At 38.1% G+C, this 23,996-nt stretch overlaps 1 protein-coding gene across 9 annotated transcripts in view; it reads right to left on the bottom strand.

Annotated features, from left to right (window-relative positions):
• The window catches only part of TRPM1 (transient receptor potential cation channel subfamily M member 1), a 119,385-nt gene that overhangs the window by 73,987 nt on the left and 21,402 nt on the right, over positions 1-23,996 (bottom strand). For 8 of the 9 annotated variants that reach the window (XM_049813300.1, XM_049813302.1, XM_049813301.1 and 5 more), the window contains exon 1: positions 21,881-22,175. The exons of the other annotated variant lie outside the window; for it this stretch is intronic. In XM_049813300.1, the coding sequence (XP_049669257.1) occupies positions 21,881-22,003 (123 nt within the window). In that variant the 5' untranslated portion in view covers positions 22,004-22,175. Of the gene's footprint in view, positions 1-21,880; positions 22,176-23,996 lie in introns of those variants that run through there. 9 annotated transcript variants of the gene reach the window in all.

The following is a 23,996-nucleotide window of genomic DNA, read 5'->3' as shown; positions in this document are numbered from 1 at the left end:
TTATTGCCCTAAAAGGTACATCTTGAATTGCTTAGTATACTAATATAGCTCGAATATTGTAATGGCCATTTAGTAACTTAAATTGATATTGAACAAAGGTAGAGTTTGCAATAAATTAATTATTCTCAGTGGAAGACTAATTAATTAGGTTAGATATTTCTCTTAGCAAAAGAAAAAAAGAAGAGAGTTCAAAGAGCAGGTTTTCCTCTTGATTCTCCTAGTCAGTGCTACTGACATACCCATCACAAGACTGCTTTTCTGACTTGTCTAGCATGTGAGGGAAGTTCATTAAACATGGAACACAGTTTTAGAATAAAGCAGAAGTTCTGAAATTTAAAAGAAATTTTAATGAAGTAAACAGAGTTTCCAATGAAACTCTGTAACAGGCGTTGTATAGGAAGACTTGACCATGTCTCTGTGCCTATTTCCATGCTGACTCTTATAATGTCATCTGAAGAGATGATAAGGGATCCAGATTTCCTACAAAACATCTGGCACCCTCCTGGATCTAATGTGAGGATGTGAACACTGAAGCTGTGGAAGCAGAAAATACATGCTCAGAAACATTGATCTGAGCTTCCAATCATGCATTGCTACTGAGACTAAGAACTTGCCAAGGCAGAGACAGATATTTTTTTTTCCTGTTTGTAAAGCACAAAGCATAATATAGAGCTCATATCTATGAATTAAAGTACATGTGCAATATATTATACACACCTTGGGAAAATATTTAGAAATCCTCTTGTAATCTAACTGTAGCAATCACATCTATGCTGCTTTCATGTGGCAGACTGAAATCTGGGGCATTATCTCCTTTCCAAGATCTCTTCTGTAATAATCCTGCTGGAATGTACAGTGTGTTATTGACCTTCTTAGCCTGCCTTTTAAGAGTGAATGTTTCTCATATTTCATGAAAGCTATACCACAACAAGTTACACTTACAGAACTGCAGTGCTTTGGTTAATCAAGTTATTTGAAGTATGTTTCTCCCAGATAACTATATTCTTTGGCCAAACCCATGTGAGAACTTCTCTTAGATGGCTTTCCTGTTTCCTTTCCCTTTCATTTAGGAACTTGTGGGTGCACTCTGTTTGGACCTTATACTTACCAGTTTTCATTAATGTAGTTATATTAACTTTTATGGTCTTTGTTCATTCAGTGAAGATTTGTCGCATTCCTGTCAGTTGTTTTTTCCTCCGTCCTCAGGGCAGGGGGGGAGGAAAAGCCTAATACTGATCTAAATTTTCTGCTACCTGAGGATGTTCTTCTCTAGTATGACACTGGCTCTCTTTTAATGAAAGTAATGTAAAAGTTTTGCACATTGACTTCTTGATATACTTTATAAATGCAGGTAGGCTTGAACAAGAGCTCTCTTAGCTTACAGCTGTGAAAACCAAGAAGATTTCAAAGTATACTTCTATACATCTCACTGCAGTTATCGCAATGTCCTCTGAAGTGCTTGCCACTGTTTTCCTAGCTTGTCTGATATTACGACTGTGGTTTGAGAAACAGGCTGGAGTCTCTTCTTGTCTTGAATGCTCTTCTATCCCCAAAATATCATAGTTCTGAAAAATCATGAAATGATGCACTCCTTTTCTTCTTGAATATGTTCCTGAACAGGTCCAGAATCCAGCCACACTGAAGAGTTTAAGAAAGGTCAGTATAAATCAAGGCACAGAGATGCTGTTAAGTCTTAGTGCACAGAGCATAGCCATCATCAGCAACTGTATAGATAGGTAGAATCTAGGCTTTACTTATCAGCATTATTCACAATAACTGACATTTTTATTTATGTCGGTATTTGACTTGACACAGAAGACACTCAGGGACAAGTATTAAAAAACAGAAAACAAAACCCTATGTTATAGATACTGCAAGCATTGCATTATAATCATTAATCAACACATACTCTTCCCTCATCATGTCTTCTTATCTGCTCTGCCCAGAGTGGCTTGCCTATTGCTTTAATTCCTAAAGGTCTTGACCATGCATTATTCACTGAACAGATTAATTCAGATTCTTTCTTGTGTTGTGTATTCCTCTCTTTACTACATTTATTACTTTGTTCACACTTCTAATAGAGGCATCTACATAAATTATATAGGTATACTTAAATTATGCCAAAAGATAAAAAAATGCCTTTTCAGGGAGTGGTAGAAAGCATCAGTGTGCTTTTTTATTGGCTTTGCAGGCTGGAAATTCCCATGAAAGATTAGGTAAGATGATTTGCGCCTTTTAGTTGCAAAGCTCAAGCTAAGCTGGACATTCTCAGGATGTGTTCTCAGCACTGTTCAACTTTGCTGAATGTGCAGTTCCATGAAGCTCTGATTACTACAGAATTACAGCTCACTGACATAAAGCATTAGCATGAGATTTTACATTTTTTCCCCCAGCAGTCATTCAAGGGTACAGGGGAAAGAAAACAGCATTTTGAAACAAGTGTCGTATAGGAAATAGACATGTTATTTAAAATACTGCCAGCAATCTTCATTTTATTTTATCGTAATGCTATTTCAGGCCTATCGTTGAACAAACCTGTGCACAACAGCATGGATTTATTTTGTCAGTGAAAAGACCAATGAAACATTCAGGACTTTGCTTTTTTTTTTTTTTGAACAAGAAAGCAATATGCTTGATTTACAGTTACAGGCTGCAGGTTAAATGAGTCCTTCAAAAAGGAAAGGATTATGATCAATGCTTTCAAGCACTGAAATGCAAGACCAAATAAAACAAAAGCAGAATGCAAAGCTACAAGCAGGAGTTGATGAAAGTGCATTGTAATTCAACATGCTCTGCCACACAGCTAAATTAGAGAGATCAAACACCTCCTTCACTTTTCCAACACAGAAAGATGGGATTTGTAACACTTCTCTTCAGTCTTTTCTTGTGAATAGCTTCAAATGTCTAAGCTATTACGTGCTTCTCCAACAAAGAGCTGTTTTGTATCAGCAACAGCAATAGCGTAAAAAATGTCACTTTAGAACTTCTTGAAAGTAAATACATATTCTTTTCACTGTACATGAATCCAAACAGGAGCCAAGATTCAAACAATTCACTTAAGTATCATACGGAAATTTTCATGGAGCATACATACCTACACTGAGAACCAGGTTTAGATAACCTTGTAATATACTGACTAGGTATTTTAGCAATTACTTGCTAGCAGTTACTAGCATTTTTCATCATCCATCCAATCTATTTATTGCTTTTGCAAAAATGGTCATTCTTACAAATACTCATCTTTATCGTTCAGAGAACAGAGAATGCTGCTGATGATTACTGCAGCAGAAATTGCTAATGTGATCACTGCTGCAGCTATGGGCTGCTTTTACATACATGGAGCAATCGTCATCTCAGTGGCTGAAAGATACGCCATTTTGAATTGCACAGACTCCATATTAAAACTGACATTAGGTTTTCTTTAGTGTCACTAACAGAGATCACAGATGGTGGAAGAAACCAGCACTGACTAACAGAATGAATCTATGCTCAGGGAATTCTAAAATGGATCTGTCCACCCAAGTTGTTTCCAGAAGTTTCTACTATTACCTGTAACAACAGTACCATGACTGAAAAATCTGCAAATAAAGATGATGAGTTTGCATGCTTTGATGGCTGAAGTGTAATTCCTTGCTGACATGTCGGGGTTGCTTTTATTCTTAAGTCATGTTTTTTACATGGGGAGCAAAATAATTAACATTTGATGCCTTAAGCATTGACTAGTGCTGTGATGAAACTAGGCAAAATTAACACAAATAGGAGGCTGAAATAGACATTACGTATCTAAAGACAGGTGATATGAAATCAAATCCTTCCCTAAATTCATTATTTCAAATTTCTGATTCATAGAAAAATTAACCTTGAAATGACAGAAAATCTTACCAGTTCTAAGGAGATGTTGGACATGCTTTTTGATAGAAAAAGTTGTAACTATCTGAATAAACACGCTTCAGTTTCCAGACCTGGAAGCTTTAAAAACTACTACTCATTCCCCACTACTTAGTGGGAGGTATGAAGGATTCACAGCTTCCAAAACCCAAGATTTTTTTAATGGGTTCCTCTACATGGATTTAAAAGCCTATATGCAAGCACCATTTTGAAAAATGTTAGTGTTAGAAGTTATAAATCATTAAAAGCACAACCGAACTGTACAGTTATATTCAACAAGGATAAGAAGAAATAATGTAACAGACAATATTAGCAAGCATTGCTTTATGTATCAGTATGAATTTGTATCTGCCACAGATATAAAAGTGAGCAAACTGAAAATGGGATTTCTAAAGTTGCAAGGAAAAATAAAGCCATGAATATATACCTCTATTTTAACCTTCTACCTTGAATGCTTTGTACTGCTAGGTGAAAAGGGAATTGGCATGCACCAAACACAGCAGGGCTTGCTGAATTAAGCTTTAATGGCCAGGTGAGAGGGCAAGTTTTAGAGTTTGCTCTGGTTGGTACCATCTTTGACAGAGGGGAAGGTGGATCAGCTTGTAACTATGGGAGGTAGTAAAAAACAAACAAAACCACTACAAAACCTTAAATAATTAAAAGTTATATTACAAGATACTCAGAAACTCTGATAGCTCTCTACATGGTGGTAGAAATGTTAAACTTTCTAGTCTGCAACTTTAAATGAAAGGTGGATATGGAACACAAGTCTTGAACTGGAATAGAAGTATTACAGCTCTGGACACTACCAGAGTGGTGCTGTAAGTGAAGACAGTTTTATTAGCTGGAAGTCTCATGAATTCTACATTTCAAGAACCCACTAGTGTATACCATCCTCATGGAAAGATCATTGGTGTTTTAGATTGGTAGCTTAAAAACCTAGCTTCACTAACTACTGAGTTAGACTCCTTAAACAAGAACAAATTTTTACTTGTTAAACTAAACTAAGAACATTTTTTTTAATTCCCTTTTTGGAAAAGAGTCATTTGAGCAATGCCCATTTGCTCGGTCTCATTAACATACAGTTTGGTGAAAGATGAAGTTTGCTACTGAACAAGAACAAATCCCCAAAATACGCAAAGAAAAAGAGGCAGGATTTATTTGGAGAAGACTATTAAAAATGAAAAAAAAATGTGCCAAAACCACTTGGCATGAGAAACATACCAGCTGTACTTCACTAATCCATGGCTGATCCTTGGAAAGAATCACAAATCCACTCAACCAGCAAGCTGAATGCCATTTTATTGGCGAGTATAGAGAACAAAATGCAATCAAATACATACTTATAATACTGGCTATTAAAAATTTTGCTTGGGTCTGTCAAAGTATGTATTAAGGACTCTTTGCTTAATTCAGCCAAAGAAAATGAAAAAGTGAAAACAGAAAAACGAAACGTTGGAATTTTCTAGAAAATTGTTTCATTATTGTGGCCTCATTTCTGCAAGATATATACCTGCTGAACTGGCCCCAAGTCCTGCACTTTGGAACTGTTTCAAAGACAGCCAAGAACTGAACATGTCACTAAGAAATACCCAGATGTGTTTCTTTCTGTTCATGGTTGATGCACACTGCTGGAATAATCTATACAGTCAATGTCTGCTATGCCTGTACATGCTGAAAGCTACAGGATATCACTGACATCTGTTTTGGCAGTGTTTTTTTGTTGGAGGGAGGTTGGTTTTGTCCTTTTCTTACAGCTGTATTTACTGCCAGTAGAAGCTGTCAAATCCACACATTTTCAACTTTCATGCATCTTTCAGTCTGAATTATACTGTATTCCTGTCCTGGTTTCAGCTGGGATAGAGTTAACCATCTTCCTAGTAGCTGGTACGGTGCTATGTTTTGAGTTCAGTATGCAAAGAATGTTGATAACACTGATGTTTTCAGTTGTTGCTCAGTATTGTTTAGACTAAAGTCAAGGATTTTCCAGCTTCTCATGCCCAGCCAGCAAGAAGGCTGGAGGGGCACAAGAAGTTGGCACAGGACACAGCCAGGGCACCTGACCCAAAGTGGCCAACGGTGTATTCCATACCATGGGACGTCCCATCTAGTTTAGGAACTGGGAGGTGAGGGGCAGGGAATCGCCGCTCGGGGGACTAGCTGGGTGTCAGTCGGCGGGTGGTGAGCAATTGCCCTGCGCATCATTTGTACATTCCAATCCTTTTATTACTACTGTTGTCATTTTATTAGTGTTATCATTATCATTACTAGTTTCTTCTTTTCTGTTCTATTAAACCGTTCTTATCTCAACCCATGAGTCTTACTTCTTTTTTCCCGATTTTCTCCCCCATCCCACTGGATGGGGGGGAGTGAGTGAGCGGCTGCGTGGTGCTTAGTTGCTGGCTGGGGTTAAACCACAACAATTCCACAGCTTCATGCATTTAGTGTAGCTTTTGTACCAGCTCAGTGCAACTTTAGCAAACAAAATCCTAAACACAGCAAAAGACTAAACCCATCATTAGTTGTTTTGCTAGTGAGCTTTTATAATAAACACATCTCAAAAGTAAGTTTAGTACTATAAATTACGTAAGTTGGAAAAAAATTACAGAAATCATTAAATAGAACATCTTGTGCTGGTTCAGAATTATATTAGATAATATTACAGGTAATTCCTTTTGCTCATGTTTATGACACTTTGATCAATATGTGAGCATTTCTCAGCACAAGGTAGGGGCAGGGAGCACAGGGAATGAAAAAAGAAAAGGTAATACAACCTTTGCTTTCAAGATTCCTGTCCACAATCATGATAAAATAGCTCTATGATGACTCCTTGATTAAAAATTAATTGCTGTGGTAATTTAAAGAAATGCCTTATTGAATAATTAATGTATGGGAATTAAATTGGACTATTCACTGAAGTTTATTATAAGGTATACTCAGAAAAAATCCATGATCTTCATTATATAATTAAGGCAGGGGGGATTTATTGTATCTTGGAGAAAGAACTCTTCCTGTCATATCTGTCTTGTGCAACAATTGGTTCTTATTTTGGCTCACTACTAGGGAAAATAATGAATTTTAGTGTATGACTTCATAGTGAGGTCCTTTCTAAATAGCATAGCTCTATCTAGTGGTTGATTAATCCAAGTGCATCTAACTGTTTAAAGAAGACTAAATGATGAATTTGATAAAGACCAGGAAGGTCTTAGGAAGGTGACACTTTCTTATTCTGATCTACTGTCATCCACCTTGCATAGGTCTGGAAATACATCAGGAAAGGTTGTACTACTAGCTAAATCCTATCTTTACATACATTGATGAATGTGATTTCATGGAGAGCTCTCCTTGTAATGAACACTTTTTCCAATACAATTTGCAGGAAAAAAACAGGGCCTCCAATAGTTACTCAATCAGGGTACCTAAATATTGGCCTGACAGATAAACCCTTTGAAGTCAGCTGGACAGTTCCCATGCTTTATAGTATACACCTGCTTTACCCCCTAAACTGGGATTTAAAGTTGTCAGAATTATTGTGGGCATGTTTGAGCAATGGGGAAAAGGTGGCCGGGAACCTTCTGTTTAATCACTTCCATGCCACTGTGGGAGACAGGAAGGCTTGCAGCTGCTCCCCAGCCTCAGCACTGGATGGTTAGGGGCAGTGCCCTGAATGCCAAGAGCACAAGCACTGGCTTGTTCACTTTGGAAGCAGGATGATCTGCACGCAATGGCTGCAGCATACTGTGGAATAATACAGTCTTCCCTTAGCAGGACTAAGCTGGGTACCTCTCCATACACTATGTGCTCCGCAGCAGACACGCTATGGGAGAAATGACTTGGTACTGAAGACCTACCAGATCAACGTGACATGTTGAATCCAAAAAGCCATGAAGCCTGATTCAGAAAATGCAAATGGCTGCTACGTTTTTTCCCAATCTCATCATCCATCTCTGGGATATATTGGACACTAATCTGTGTCAGCTTGTAATCAAACATAACAGGGGGAGAGCTGCTAAGTTCTGACCTGTGTAACTGAGTAATGGATTTCATCAGCACAAAGGAAAGAAAGGTCACTAGTTTTTGCTGGTAATTACAAAAGCTCTGCAAAAGCATGTCTACAGGTTTCCCAAGCTCATCGGGCCTTTTATCCAGTGGAGGCTTAAGGAAATAATGGGCATTCAGATAGCAGTTACTTGAGTAATGCTCTAATGATAGTTTTGGTTAATAACTGTATAAATAACTATAGTTTAATTTAAACTATAACAATCCTGCTACACATTCCAGTGTAGCAAAATTAAAATAGCAATGTAAAAGCACTGCAGTTAGTGAAAAAAATTCGTGTCTGCTGCATATAGCCAACACCAAAATATAACGTGTAATTTTAAACACTGCTTAAGGTTAAGCCCACAAAATAGTTCTATGAAATTAGCTTTGAATATTCTTTAATTTTTTTCTAGAAAGCCTGGAAAACACCTCTCCTTTAGAATGATTAGGACACATGAACTGGGGGCCTGTCAATACTGGCACTGGGATTAGGTAATTCTTATCTCTGAAAGCTTCAACTGTAAACAGACTCTCTCATTCAAGCTGCACCCGTTTCTCTACATATTGTTCCACAAAGCAACTTGAACATAGCTTCATTATTTTGTGTACAGGAATTAAATATGTTTACAGCCCAGTGTTCATGTCCTTTTCAGCTCATTTTACCTAGCATTTCTGCAACGACACAGGTGACAGAAAAGTTTTATTAGCTATATTTTCATTGTAAATTACTCAAATCTGCTCCAAATTAACTTGTATTCTAGCAAAACAGTAAAACGCATTTGATGTTTTGTGTGCCTGTGCATAAAAAACAAAAGCACTTACCTGTTTCGAGACTTTGAAGAGCAGTAATGAGAAGTTTCATACTGACATGTATAAAATAATGAAAATGTAATATTAGTAGAATATTCTACCTTATCAACATGAAAATTATTTGAAAATCAAAGTGATTTGACCAAGGTAAATACATCCCCCAGTCTTCATTCCATGAAAACTTCATAGCTTCTGTTCTCCTTTCAGAGAAAAAAATTCAAGATGACAGCCAGATTTACTGACTTGCCCTTGTTCTTGATTCAAGCATAGTTTGCTAATGAACTAGACCCATAAGATTAACAGAGGTTAGTGTGGACCATTTCACATTATTTTCTACCAAAGTATGAAACTGCTCAATTTTCTAAATGCTCAGTTTTCTAAATGCTCAGTCAGGTGCCTGAACACAAGTACCTGGCACCAATTCACCTGGCATGGTGTATCAAAGACGTCCTCCCAGGATTAGCATCCCACAAGCTTAGCATCCCACAGGGTCTAATGAAGACCTTCTCAGCAGCTAGAGGCCAGAGAGGATGGGAAATGGCACTAACTGCTTACGTTCAAGTACCTCAGTTGTGCCTTTGTGCATTCCTCCTAATAATGCTCAGTTACAGAAAATAAAAGATAAAATGGCTCTCCCTCAGTGCTAGGAAAAATAACTTTAGAACACTGTAACTTAAGTTTAAAAATATTTTTAAATCCTACTGAGTGACACAGGTAGGTGAATGTCAGAAAGGTCAGAGATTGCATTAGTGGTTTTATTTATTCCAACTACTAAAGCTTTATCAACAGCAAAATGTTAATACCATAGGATTTATTATGGGGGAGGCAAGTAATGATTAAAATTAACTAGGCCATAAACTGGAGTTGGACCCTAATGACGAATGTATTGGACTAGCCATTTTTAACAAACCAGTTACTTCCCCTCCCATTATTTCCTGAATATGATACACAACTGCAACACTAATCCAGAGCTCCTGGAAGACAGCCATCCCAGCTGGCTCTCAGCATGGGTTATTTCCAAAGGCCCAAACAGATCAGGACCCATAAACACTTAAGGGTAAATCTCCACTGAGAACCCACCTCAGCTGCTCACATCTCCCAGTAGTCAAGCAGATAATAAGAGGCAAGGCAAAGTGCCGAGAAGCAGAGATAAGGCATTCTAGGCCATGGGGATCTCCATTGTGGTTGTGTGCATGTGGGGGGGGAACCAAAACCAAAAAAATACTTTCAGATGAGATTAGTGTGGTGCAGAGCCTGGCCACCCCTGGGTCCTTAAAAGGATCCTTCTCCTCCTCCCAGCCTTTTGGTTTACCAGAAGAACATCTACATGCAGCAACTAGTTAACAGCAGAGCTACCATTAAACCAGAATAGAAAGTAGCATTACTTAATGCCAAGATCCTTCTGAGAAGGTCTAGGCATTTCTCTGATTAATTAACTATTCTGAAGACAGAAGGCTGATACAAGAATTTGGGATTCTCTAGGATGAAAGACACGGCTAACCAGCCAGACTTACTAGTGTTTGGTGAAGGCACGTCATGTCATGTCAGCTTTTCAACACTCAGAGCTAGTAACTTAGGAAAACACACTGACTTTTCACCTTTTAAGCCCCCTGTTCAAACCTAGGCCTGACAAACACTGACGAAAACATGTCTGATGCACTTCTGGGAATGAGAAGAATAAAGATTTTCTAAGGAAGGCTCAACAAAATTGTGAAGTGAAATTAGAACAAAATACCAAAAGAGGTACAAAATTCAACAGCAAAATTAAAAGAGTCTCAACTTGGGATACTAAGTATCAGGTTAAAGAAATCTCACCCAAACATAAAAGACTCTTTTCCACAACTAATGAGCTCAAGCTCGCTTCCATGCTTTCATACAACTTGCAGCTAAGCTGTAGAACTCCTTGGTGAAGGTTAATGTGGAGACTAAAAAGCAACAACATAATTTCACATAAAACCCCTCCAGTATTACCTCTGGTCCAGACAATCCCTATCTTAAGTATCGCTGCACAGGAACAAACTCTGAAGGAGAATAACTACATCTCCCCCCCACTTCCTACAGCACTCCCTCGACTGTGCTGTTACAGCACTGGGCAACACAGATTCCTGGTCTGATCCAGCACAGCTGCTCTTGTATTGTCATGCCTTACCTCTGAATTTAATAGGATATTAAATGGAAAAAGCTTGTCAGCTCATGAGCAGTATGCCCGATTCCCACCTGGATTTTGAGTCTTCAGTTTTACAAGCAAATTCATCTCCATAATTGAAAAATATTTAGGGGACTCAAACTTCAATAAAACCTAGGTAAATTATTAAGTGATTAAGATGTAATTTCAAAACAGCACACCCTGGTCTATGAGCACTGATCAAGCTAATCACATGCTGATTAAATCTTTTAAAAAGCTTTGGAATTTACCCTTTGCTCTGCAATTCCAAACTGATGGAGATTTTGCTTTTGTAAAAATATAATATAAAAATCACTACCAACAATGTAGAACTGGACAAAGATACTTAATACTTAATGTGAACACCAAGACAAAAAACCTAATGCATTCCTCTTCACCTGTCAATCTTTATAAAACACATTAATAAATTTACATAGAAGTTAAGGACTTACTGCTGAATTGTATTAGGAATAGTTGTGGGTACTATATGTCAGAAAAAAGAGAGGATGAACCCCTGAACAACTTATTTCTCCCCTTTTTTGTGAAAAAAGATTTGTAATACATGACCTGCAATAGAAAAATTGGGAAGGAGGGAAATTGAAGTCCACTAGGAACTCTGGAAATAAAAAAGGAAAAAACATTAAAATGTCTATTCTGGTAAAAAAATTACAAACTGTACATTTAGTAGAGCTTAGTAACCATTACTTGCTTTCCACTGGTAGAGGCTTAAGCCATTCAGCTATTAATCACATGAAAGTAGATATTAAGCAATATTAATCCATACCAGCTGTTACATCTTTTACTGTGCTATTATTAGAGATTAATCTTTATAAAACACGGCTGCCTTTTCATGTCATTTCCAAGAGGACATCATACAAACTGATACTGTTTTACAACATGTCTTCACAAAAGTGATTGAAGAAGGCAGGGGATAACGACTACATGGTTAAAATACATTCAACTTCACCCTTCAAATCTAAGGGTGTTTAGAAGAGACACTGTCACTGTAATCAGTTGATTAGTTAATTTTTATTATGACCGTAAAAAATTGCTTTTATAGCTTGCTATTTACATCAAAATAAAAAGGATATTCTTTTAGTGATATTGAATGTTCTCTTATGGAAAGTTAGAGGCCATGTAATTTCCTATCTTCAGTAGCAGGGAATAAATCCAGTCAAAAACATCTAAGATGATCTTATTGATGGAGCCTTAATGAGGAATATTTAGGATTGTAACAGAATTTTAACAGAACAGAATCAACACTGCAAGCATAGTATTTTCTAATGAAGTATGAAAACCCTGTTAGGTGAGCCAGGTTTTTAGAGGAGCAATTGCTTTTACTGTTGGATGCACTTCATAGATGACTGCATCTGCACATTATAGAGAAACTCCTATTGGATCACATGTTGGTGGAATGCTATTAAAATCACAACGAGTATCACACTGTTCTGAAAAAGTACAATTACTGGCAGAAAAGGCATTATCCATTAAAGATTATGGGATTACCATTAAAAATAAGCTTCTAATCAGTTTCTTGCATTTTGGATGAAACTGTACCAGCTGCGCTAGGGAAATCAGTTGTCATAGTTACAGAAAATCTACATTCTCTATACCTGCAGTCTCCTCATTTTGTTAAATGCAAGATTCTTTGATTATGTTGCTGTTATTCATCAGGGTACCTTTGGTTTTTACTCATTTGGACTTTAGATTGATTTTACAGATTACATGTGTATTAGTTTTATAGCACAAACTAAATGATGAAGAAGCAGCTCTTTAGTCTGGGGTTGTATGATTCACTGTTCTCCCACTCTTCTTTGCAATTTGCACAGTATCTCCTCAGCAGCCACTACGCTTTCACTGTCCCAAAATTTGCAGAAGTCCTTTAGTGGCTCCCTTTTCTCATTCTGTCCATATTCTGTCTGGGCAACCCGATCTGCTTCAGCTGGTCAGCTGCTCCCTCCACAGCACTGCCTGAACCTGCCTCTATCTTTTGACAATCTGGCATGTACAACTGCCTTTCACAGTCTCTGCTACCTGTCTTTAATCCTCTCTACCCTCATCTTCATCTGCTGATGAACCAGCTGTTATTTATATAACATTGGTTTTGATGCCTTTTCCTCTCCTCTCAGATCACTACCTTAAAATTCTGCTATTTCACTCTCCTCTTCATGCTGCTTCCCAGGACAAACTGGCTTCCCCATTCCACCCCACTAAACCCTCCCTACAGGACTCCTCCCGTCTCCAAACTGGATAGGTAGCCAACCCTACAATGACACTTCCACTGCTTAATGTCAATAACTTGCCTGCTAAAAACTGGCAAATGTACAGGGCAGACAGAGGTACTCACAACACAATGTACATATTAGGAGGTAAAACTGGGGTCCAAACGTAAGCCTTTAAGCAGTTTATCTCATTGCTTACTTTTTATTTAAATTAACAGGGTTTGGGCTTTTTTTTCTTGTTTCTCTCCTCCCCCCTACCCCCAGCTAGCTCTGAAATCATAAAGGATAAAATATGACAACAATCAACCATTTTTACAGTTAATTAGGAGTCAGCCAGTTTTATAACAGATATGAATCTATACAATATCCTTCCATTCAGCCTTTATATACCTCTGCCACCCAGCTATGAAAGGTGGTTGCAGTGAATCCTTGAGCTACATACATCGTGAAGGTACTTTAACAATCCTCAATTACAGTTCTCTTTATTTTATGTATTAGTGAATTACTTGGAAAAACATCAGCTCATCTCTTCTTAGGTAATTCAAATCTATTTAGAATTTTGGAGAGTAGTTGATCAATTTTCCTGAAAAGTTGGAAAAGCTATAAAATAGGAGTAAAATGTGCCCTTGCACCTCCTCAACACGTGGAAGTTTGCTGTTTTGCAAGCTGCATTCTAGTAATGAATGGCTTTCTTCTCCTTGCTCTTTGCTGTTTGTCAATTTTCCGTTTCACTGCTTGTCTGCCTCTGATAGATTTTGACTCTCCATTGCCAGTCCTTTGGATAGCCAAGGTTTGGTGTATCTTCCATTTTTCAAAGTGAGTCTCTTTATTGCAGGCATCTACACCAAGAGAAAACTGGTGTCTGGCAACCCTGAGGAGGGTTTGCATGAGCAAGTACTACATCACAGATTAGTTAACTGGAGGCTTGAAGGGGGCATATATGATCAGGGGAACATTAAATCCGTTTTCTGAAAAAAAGAAAAGTTCATTTTAACCAGCTCCAGCTTTTCTAACTTTTCCATTAGTGTAGATCGCAGAAGTTGCACTAGAGATTGGGGCACACATAAAACAGAAAATTATTTCTGTGAAGTGGACAAGACATGTGACAGAAAGGGAAACAGAGGGAAAGTGAGTTATCCAAATTCACAAAGTAGGGTGGATGGCACGGCTACTAACAAAATTGTGAAGCTAAACTGCTGATCTAGCCCACGACATTGCCTACAAAATGGCTCTTTTTCAATGCTTTCTGACTCTTCCTTTACTCTGCCACCTATGTTTTTCACCTCATTTTTAAGGACTGACTAAATTAAAAGAACCTTCATCACTTGTGGGAGATTCCACAAATGCAGAGTCTGAAATTAAAAAGCACCAGAAAGGCTCTAATCATTAAGGCAATGGTTGATTCTTCAAGCTGAGGAGTGGAGAACAGTAAGTACCCCAATCTATATCCTTCACTGCAAGATCAACTATCACTACACGAGACATGAACTAGTATTGCTTTCCAGCAAAATTGTTTTTCCTTTGTTTATCCACACTTGTGTTTTCTAGGCAAAACAAAGGGGCAAACATTTGGAGCATGGCACCATTTACCGTCATATTCTGTATGTCTTCTGCTACTGTAAAATCCTCATCAGCCTCAGAAGCACTCTTACACAACTATTTGTTGCTCTCTGTTTGAAAGTCAGAGAGCTTTGCAGTACCCATGAGCATTTGCTTCAGTTTTTAATAAGTAGCCACCCTTGACAGATCCCTTCTGTAAAACTCCATTCAAAGGGAAAATTGCTCAAGGCTTCCTGATTTTTCCCCACTCTGAACTGTATAAGGCTTGTTGTCAGACCTTCAGTGGAGAGATGCTAGTAAGCAAGAACTGGCAGGAGGTGCTGCATGAACCAAGCATCTATGGCAGGTTTCTTTGAGTGAGACTGGGAGTAATTTGTGTTGGGAAACAGGCAGTGAAGCACAGTTACCAAAGACACAGATGCATGCAAATCCTACAGTTGCCAAGAGTGAATATGAACAGCTGGACAGAATAGCATCAAATTGCTGAGAAGCAAAAAACATTATTCTGTAATTTACAAGGTGATTCTCACATTCAGTACATGACATGAGTTCTGGGGAAGGATTTTGTTCTCTCTACCTCATCTGCTGCAGCGCCACTCGTGGTTTCATCCTTATCACAGGCCCAAGTCAAGCATTAGGGAACATTTCAAATATATCAGCACTTAAAACTGAAGGCTCTGCTCACATGCAATATGAAAAAAGGACAGTTCTCCTACTAGTTCCCATTGTCAGCTTCACCTTTTTCTAACACTACAGAATCTTGGTACTAAAACCATGCTTTCACTGATATGGCTGGCACGAGAGAGTCCAGAAATGCTTCCTATTAGCCCTGCAATTACAAGCTGAGAATGTGCACTGGCTCAGCAACTTTATCTAAACAAACGCCCTCTCTCCTTCTGGCCCTAGACTCCTGTAATAGCTTAAGATGCTGCATTTCAGAGTAGCACCTCTATATACATAATTTGTATGCTGTTCAAATTTATAAAGGGGATGAAAGGTGTTAGATAGGTACATGACTGTGATGTGCTGGTCACCAGGCCAAGCCTACCATGATACTTGCAACTCATAATACATGGACTTATCCTGCTGGACAGTCTGTATTTGCTGTAAATTGTGGGGTTTAGGCAGTATTTGTCCAGACATACAGATGTTCTATGAGATATATGCATGTTCCTTATAAGTAACAGCTATCATCAGTTTTAAAAATTTGCCAAACATTCAGGCTCAAACACACTAAGAATTTCAAAAAGCTCCCGCAAAACTCATGACACTCTCATTGCTGGAAGCCATCATGACATAACAGCTGTACATAGGCAGCGGTTTGCTTAGAGGTATGTGAGGCTTTAACAACTCCTACAGTGCAAGGAGTCTTGTCTCTGATTCTATGCTTACACCTTATCCTGAACAGTAAGCTTCCACGCCTTTGTGGTAACCTTTACTTCATGCTACAGATCGCATGTCACTCACCATACACACACACACCATCTGCTCCTGTTGGATGTCTGCAGTGTATTGACTTGTAGAGAAGGGGCTTATTGCAATGCTGCATGCCTAGCTATGCTGGGTGACCGATACCTGTGGAATATAGACTCAATTCCTTATGAACAATTCCTGTCAACAAAGAGATTCCTAAAAGCCATACCTTACAATGTCTGTCTTGAGAAGAAACTTGCAGGATGTCAAGAAAAACATCATGGACTTCCCAAGGAGAACCATTTAGTTCTACATTTCAAATTGGATAAATCCTCTACTATACTGACATTCTTTCTTTGGATGGCATGTCACAGCAAAACAGAAGCCTTATAATTCATTTGGTCAATTGTGCATCCTGCTTAGGGGGTTAGAGGATTTATTTACAATTCCTATTCAGATCAGCTGGTACTAACACATACTCTGTTACGGACTGTTCTTCTCAATGCTCTTAGCCAGTTTATTGAAGGACGTTAAGATACCAAATCAACACTAAACTGATTTGGTGTTGATTCAGCAAGACAGTTCAGTAAAAGAGCCAGTAGAATGCTCTTTGTAAAATAGCATACATAAGTAGAAAAGATTTGTCAAAACTGGACAAATTTAAATACCCAACTATAATGTTTTTCAGTATCTTTTAAGAAGGCAGCTAAAGCACTGATTCTACTGTGATAGTCATAGATTATTCTATTCCCTTCTTTCATTAAACACAAGAGTACAGGCTGTGCTGCTGTCTCTAAATTTGGGAGTCTGTACCAGAGATCACATGCTGCTAAGTACAGTTTTTGTTTGTTTGAAAAGGGGCAACCGATAACCTGTTGGCCTAGTCTGCCTCTATTTTTCTTTAGGGCCATGAAAGTCTGCCTGTAATAACAGTTTGATTATTGCCCCAATATTTTTTGAGCATTAAGGAAGATTAAGAACCTGCTCAGCCGTACTTAGAAATAAATTATTATACCTAACTCACTTTCTCACTTCCATCACTCAACTTACTCCCCAAACTGGAAAAAACACAGCAGTGTTCTCCCTTGTGTCACTGAGCAATGGCCAAAATGTTTGCACAAAAAAATATTTCTTAATCACAACAGAAATTTTGAAAAAAATAAAATATTTGTAACTCTCAAAAGGAATGTGTATGAAAATTATTTCACTGTTACTAAGCGATCTATCTAATCACAACTGTAATATTAACTAGTTGCAGATAACTTCCAAATAAACCTATGAGCTAACCTTTTATAAACTATCAAAAGGTATGGTAATTTGAAGGAAATCACAGCTTCTGGACAAATCGTTCAGGAGCAGAAAGTAAATTCGTCCCTTTAATCTTTTTTTCCCTTTTCAAAATTTAGTATTACCATAAGCAAGCGTACAAAGCATGCAATTCAAGATTAACAACTGCAACTAACTTCAAGGGATTTTATACTAATTTTCAAGCTTCATTAACAAATCGTAAGACAGATCAAAACAGTGACTTAAAGGCGAAACAAAATCACTTTTCTGTCTAAAAGATAAATTCTCTCTGATCTAAGAGAATGTATTCATCTTTTCCCATCTTTTCTCTGGTTTGGCTGGTCATTTACAAAACACAGGACAAGTTATTTGTCTTACTCTCAAGGTCTAATAATTTTTCCACCTTTGTAATCCATGAAAGGTTTTCTAATGAATCATTGGGTAATACTGTACTACCTTAAAAAAAATAATTACAAAGATCCATTGTACTTTCTATAGTAGTGCTGTTAAGATTTTTGAAGTTGTCTAACTTATTTAGATAAAAGATTCTTTAAAATAATTTTTAATATTCTAGAAAAAAATTTTTTTTAGATATTACTGTTATTTCTCACAGCACATTTGATAGCCAGGAAGTAGACAGTGATGTGAGCAATAAAGCAATTAAAAATATATTAATGTCTCTATAAAAGCTTAAATCTGAGCATCTGGAAGGCTTGTACTGAGTATATCCTTATACAGATAATCGCAGAGAATTTACAATCATGGAAGAATTATAGGCAAACAACTTGTAGAGAAAAGCTGTTTCAATAAAATGTTTTTCTCTTCAGAGGAACAGAAAATGAGTCATCATAGGTACATCTTAAATACATTTAGATCAAGTCAATGGAGAAAGTAAGCAGAGATGAAAGCATTGTTTAGTACTACAAAAGTAATTTGAAGTAATTCCCATTAGTGGGAATGAAAGACCAGTGATGTACATCCAGATAAGGTGCTTCCTTTTTTAATAAACTGAGATGTTGACAAGAAACAAAACCAAAACAGAGATGTAAGTGTGCACACACACAAGTATAGTCCTTTTCTTAAACACTACTGGTTTCACATTTCATTTACAGCATTCTTTGTTGAGGTAGAGAATAACACCTTTAACTGCAGAGCAGGTAGCAACAGGTTTTTGTAAAACTGCTCAGGAAGTAAAATGTCATCTTCCTCTAGAGCACTGCTGTCAAAATCAGCAGAATACATGGGAAAGCTAAGCAGAGAAGAGAGCCGAGTAGAGCTAATTGGCCGTTTTAGTTACTCTTGCTATTCAGCACTACTGCAGTAAACATGGGGAGTCAAAATAATGGACCAGGACCACACATTGTTACAGATTCCTCAGAAAAAGGTCTGTGAGAGTGGTAAAAGGGAAACTTTATTAGAGTGGCAGGTGAAAATTTCATTATAAATCTCTATGCTTAGCTATATCACATGGCTTTAACCATTTCCTGCCTAGGTTTTCCAGGTGTATCCCAAAGCACTACAGCCCTACAAAACCCACACATTCAAGACTAGTTTCAATCCCTGTTTTCTGCTGTACCATTAGCAAAAGTTTACATTTAATACAAAATATTCTCAAGCACAACAGTGCCCAATTTCCTGCCACAAGATGACCTGACCCCCAGAGACAATCACTTCCACTTGCCTGTATGCTGATGGTGTGCTATTAACCTCAAAGAGCCAATCAGCATAATTTCTTAGCAGAAGTAACACTCCCAGCCTACTACATAAGCTTAAAAATCTATTTTTCAATCAACTCTAGATTCTTCTCATGAAAGGTAAAGTTTTTATTCCCAAAATGAACATTAAAGCAAATAAATACCAAAAGAATTAGGAAGACTAAAGCAAACAAGACATGAAAGGAATTTACAGCTTTTAAAAGACAACATTTTTTTATAATCAGAAGTCGAACCTTGTTAAGAAAAACAAAATCTGTAATGTGTTCCTTCTACCTTCACTTGAATAGTCTTTCCTATGGGATTAGTGGGACAAGATTAAACAATTTTCATCTGGGTATTTTACTCTCACTTTATTCCATTCAGGAAGTAAAATTCTGTATGCTTTGCAAAATCAAGATAGGCTTGGGGACATTGAGAAAAAAAAAAAGAAAAAAAAAAGAAAAAAAGCTGACTGCACCTGGGGCACTATGCCTGCATTATAGATTTACTAGTCTGATTTGTCACGTTTAAGAGAGCCTAGATATATAAAACAACATTTTAAAGGGGAAATCCTTCTCTTTAATTTCCTTTATCATTGTTTCCCTGTGTTATTCAATAAATAAAGTTAATGCTACCAGCCTAAGAAACTACTGCTTATCTTTGAAAAGTCATTTGATTGACAAAGCAAGGAATATACAGTTGTTCATGACACGGAAGTGCCCTGGAGGACAGCCTGGTTTTTCACACCATTTAGACACAGCCATGAGGCACCTAAGAAGCAACTGTTCAAGTAATGGGAAAAGTTACTCAAAGTGACACTGTTGCCAAGTTTTAACTGACATTTCAATGTGCCACTTTGCTTTCTATCTATCAGAGAAGAAAAAACTGAGCCCACTGCAAATGCTTTACAGCCTTCTGCTTTTCTTCTAAGTGTTTAGGCTTGGCCCTGGTGACAAGGACATTACAGCTGAAGTATTCTTTTTTTTTTTTCTTCCCCACCTAGCAGTCAATGTCTGTAATAAGGCCTGTAATATGGGCATTACATGCAACTCAACAATCTTTTTCGCAGAGAAAAGGGCCAGGCTCCCCAGTTAGTACATCAAAAACATCACTGTAAATGACTATCCCTAGATAGTGCTTGCAATTCACCTGGTGATGGCCCATGACCATCAATCTCTGCTGAAGAAGGTCCCCAAATGTAGACATATTCTTTCTTGCATTCACAGATGACCATGACCAATATTTCACATCATATAGAACTATCTTTTTTAAGAAGGAAACATTTTAATACACACTTAGTTGCCTGTGTGTCCTGGTTTCAGCTGGGATAGAGTTAACTGTCTTCCTAGTAGCTGGTACAGTGCTGTGTTTTGAGTTCAGTATGTGAAGAATGTTGATAACACTGATGTTTTCAGTTGTTGCTCAGTATTGTTTAGACTATGGTCAAGGATTTTCCAGCTTCTCATGCCCAGCCAGGGCACAAGAAGTTGGATTAGGACACAACCAGGGCACCTGACCCAAACTGGCCAACAGTGTATTCCATACCACGGGACGTCCCATCTAGTATAGGAACTGGGAAGTGGGGGCAGGGAATCGCGGCTCGGGGACTGGCTGGGTGTCAGTTGGCGGGTGGTAAGCAATTGCCCTCCGCATCATTTGTACATTCCAATCCTTTTATTACTACTGTTGTCATTTTATTAGTGTTATCATTATCATTATTAGTTTCTTCTTTTCTGTTCTATTAAACCGTTCCTATCTCAACCCACGAGTTTTACTTCTTTTTCCCGATTTTCTCCCCCATCCAGTGGGATGGGGGGGAGTGAGTGAGTGGCTGCGTGGTGCTTAGTTGCTGGATGGGGTTAAACCACGACACTGTGTGTCAATGACTAATTTCCTCCAAGATGCTGCCAGACATTTTTCTCTCAGTTATGTTCCTTCAGACTTCCTTTCACCCCTTTAATTAGAATCTGACTCTAACATTGTGTCGATCAGCAGAAATTAGAGGTAAGAGGGTTGGAAGGGTTGGAAGAGAAGACAGAAACTATTTCTCATTATTTGAATGGAGTCAGTTCGAAAAAGGTCAGCTAAGCTGGAATCTAAGTAATCCTGAGCTGAAGTTAGTCTATATTTGTTCCAAATGAATCTATCAATCCACGGACAAAAGATGTATTTAAATTCCCTTCACAGCTGAAAACTCAATTAAGAAACAAATTCTTAATATTCATCCACAACATGCAAGCTTATGACAACAAAGTGAGTTTATAAATTATAAAGCAATCACCTTATGTCTTCTTTCTCCCTCCTTGTCTTTTTCATTCATCTACTGCACAGCACACGATCTAACCACAAACTATATTTCTTGTAGAATCTGTCTGCTGTAGATGTTCAGTGAATCACATCAAAATCCTTTATACATCCTATCAGTCTTCTAATTGATTGCATCGAAATTTGGCATGAACACTAAGTATCAATAGTTACCAAAATATGATTTTGACTATGGATAGGAATAATTACAGACTAGCCATGTTTAGTGATATTTAATCCAAAGATCCTTAAGACAGTGCACTTGCGAAAGACCTCCCATAAGAGGAATAAGATTCATTGCCAGAACCATTGCAATGAACATGACTGATACCTCTGAGACTTAAAAGAACATGGAGGAAAGAGAGGATTGTTCTCGTTTATAACAGTACCAGCTATTAAAAAACACCCAACAAACCAAAAAGAAAAAAACAAAAGGGGCAAACAGTATCTCCAGCTGTTTCCCTCAGATTGTACTATTTGGGTAATTGCAGACTTACCTTTTGTGATCCAGATGCTGAGCCCTTAAATGAAGTGCGTTTGAAGGAGCCACTCATCCTCCGTAAGGAACCTGTGAACTTTCCTCCTCTTCCTTTCTTAACCCCCTGGCCCTTACCTTCCATGAGGGTCCTAGTACCCCAGCACCAAAGAAAACTCTGATTTTAGTCATGTAGTCTGAGCAGATTTTTCCTGAAGCAAACAATCATTAAGTTACAGCTTAAATAAAGAGACAGATGCATAAAACAAAGCCAAATAATGAGACTCCTGTTCTGATATGCACCCTGTCACAAGTGTTACCAGCCAGCTAGACAAGTAGAAAAACAAGGCAATACATGGATACAAACTGCTGTCCCCCTCCCTCTTCTCTACTGACTCTATAATCAGGCTTAATGCACACAGCTTCTGCAAGCTATGGTTTTTAATGGACAGAGATTTAATAAATGGTGATTGAAGGTAAATCTACTTTAGAAGCAGCAGCCCGAAAGGTTTTTATTTGTGCAAAGCACAGGGCAGTCAGATGGAAATTATTTTGGTATCAGTAGAAAGGCACATGAAAAGAGCAGATGGTCCTCAGCAGACTATGGGTTAGAGGCCTGGTGGAATTCTAAAGGATAACTGCTGATGGCAAGTGTGCCTACAGCAGGTCTCAGGACAAGAGAGGCAAGGTTTTAAAAGCAAGCAACCTGTAAGATCACAAGTTAGATTCCAATTAATTAGGGAATAAGGGTTGTGGCAAATAAGGTGTGGTATGATTAGTATCTGAATAAATCTATTTTGTACTATTCTGCCTAAATATGCGGAGTGAAAGCAAGAGCAGGCAGTTAGGAGAGGGTAAACAAGAAATGAGGAAGAGACAAGATGCTTTAAAAGAACAACAAATTATTATTGACTAGGAAATACCTAGTTGGCTCCAGAAGACTTGTCTTCTCAGACATGAGCCAGGGATGCATTGGTTTAGAAAAGAAGATGGATGACAGCACAGAGAAACTAGAAATATATTTCAGAAATATACATAGGGACTGCTGGTTTGTAACTGTGAGGTAAGTCAGAAACACCACTCATTTACAGGATTTAGTTATACAGTCATACTTTTTATTTATTTACTTCTTTTTAGGTTCACCCCTTTGTCCTTCAGTAAAAATGGAGTGGGTGCCTGCTTGCAGCTGGTTAGAGGAGGCACAGAAAATTGTGTTGAAAACCTAAAACAAAACAAAAGTGGAAGAGGCTGATAGATGGAGATGCACCAATTTTGTTCTGGTCAGCACAGCCATAATCAAGAAAGCGTAATTACCCAGGCTGGCATGGGTAAGTTGCTGACAATTTCGGACGTACTTAAAGTTGTGTTGGGAAATGGGAGAGTAAAATCCCATGTTCTGCAGGAGAATCACTTCTATCATATCAGTGCTAACAGTTCCTGGGATCAGGTTAACGGAATGTAGAGAGGAGGACATGGACACTAAAGGGTCACAAAAGAGGTCTTCCATTCTAACCATTCATTAAACCTAGGCAAAACCAAGGAAGGTAAAAGTAGCATTTTTGACAAGACTTTTGACAGCAGCTATTATATGATGTTTTAAGACATGGCTTGGCATAAGTGAACAAGGCTGAGGTAGAAGCTGGCAAATGGAATATAAAAATCTGGCAAGGACAATAAGGTGATAGAGCATGGATAGAATAATCTTAAAGGGTGTTGTGATCAGGCAAGCTACTTTACAAAGTAGTGCCTCATAAATTCCATGTACATCTGCTCTCCTAAAGGGTCTCTCCATTATATCTGGTCAGTTAGCAGCAAAACATTGCAATTACTGGATGGTCTTCTGTACTTTATCATTGAGTTAGTTGCAGAAGATAAAATATCTGGGTCAAAAATTACCCTGTTGTGAGTTTAAACTGTTGTGATCTTTGAAACAAAACAAATTACTTCATTTTACACCAGAACTTGTGTATTGGTTTTGTTTGGCAAGGTTTTGGTAGCGGGGGGGGGTTACAGGGGTGGCTTCTGTAAGAAACTGCTGGAAGCTTCCCCTGTGTTCGAGAGAGAGCGAGCCCATACCAGCCGGCTCTAAGACGGACCCGCCGCCGGCCAAGGCCGAGCCAATCAGTGATAGTGGTAAC

This window comes from Accipiter gentilis, chromosome 10, assembly GCF_929443795.1.
Source record: "Accipiter gentilis chromosome 10, bAccGen1.1, whole genome shotgun sequence".
NCBI classification, from domain to species: Eukaryota; Metazoa; Chordata; class Aves; order Accipitriformes; family Accipitridae; genus Astur; species Astur gentilis.
The sequence above is the reverse complement of the archived record's forward strand: the minus strand, read 5'-3'. Positions and strand labels throughout refer to the sequence as shown.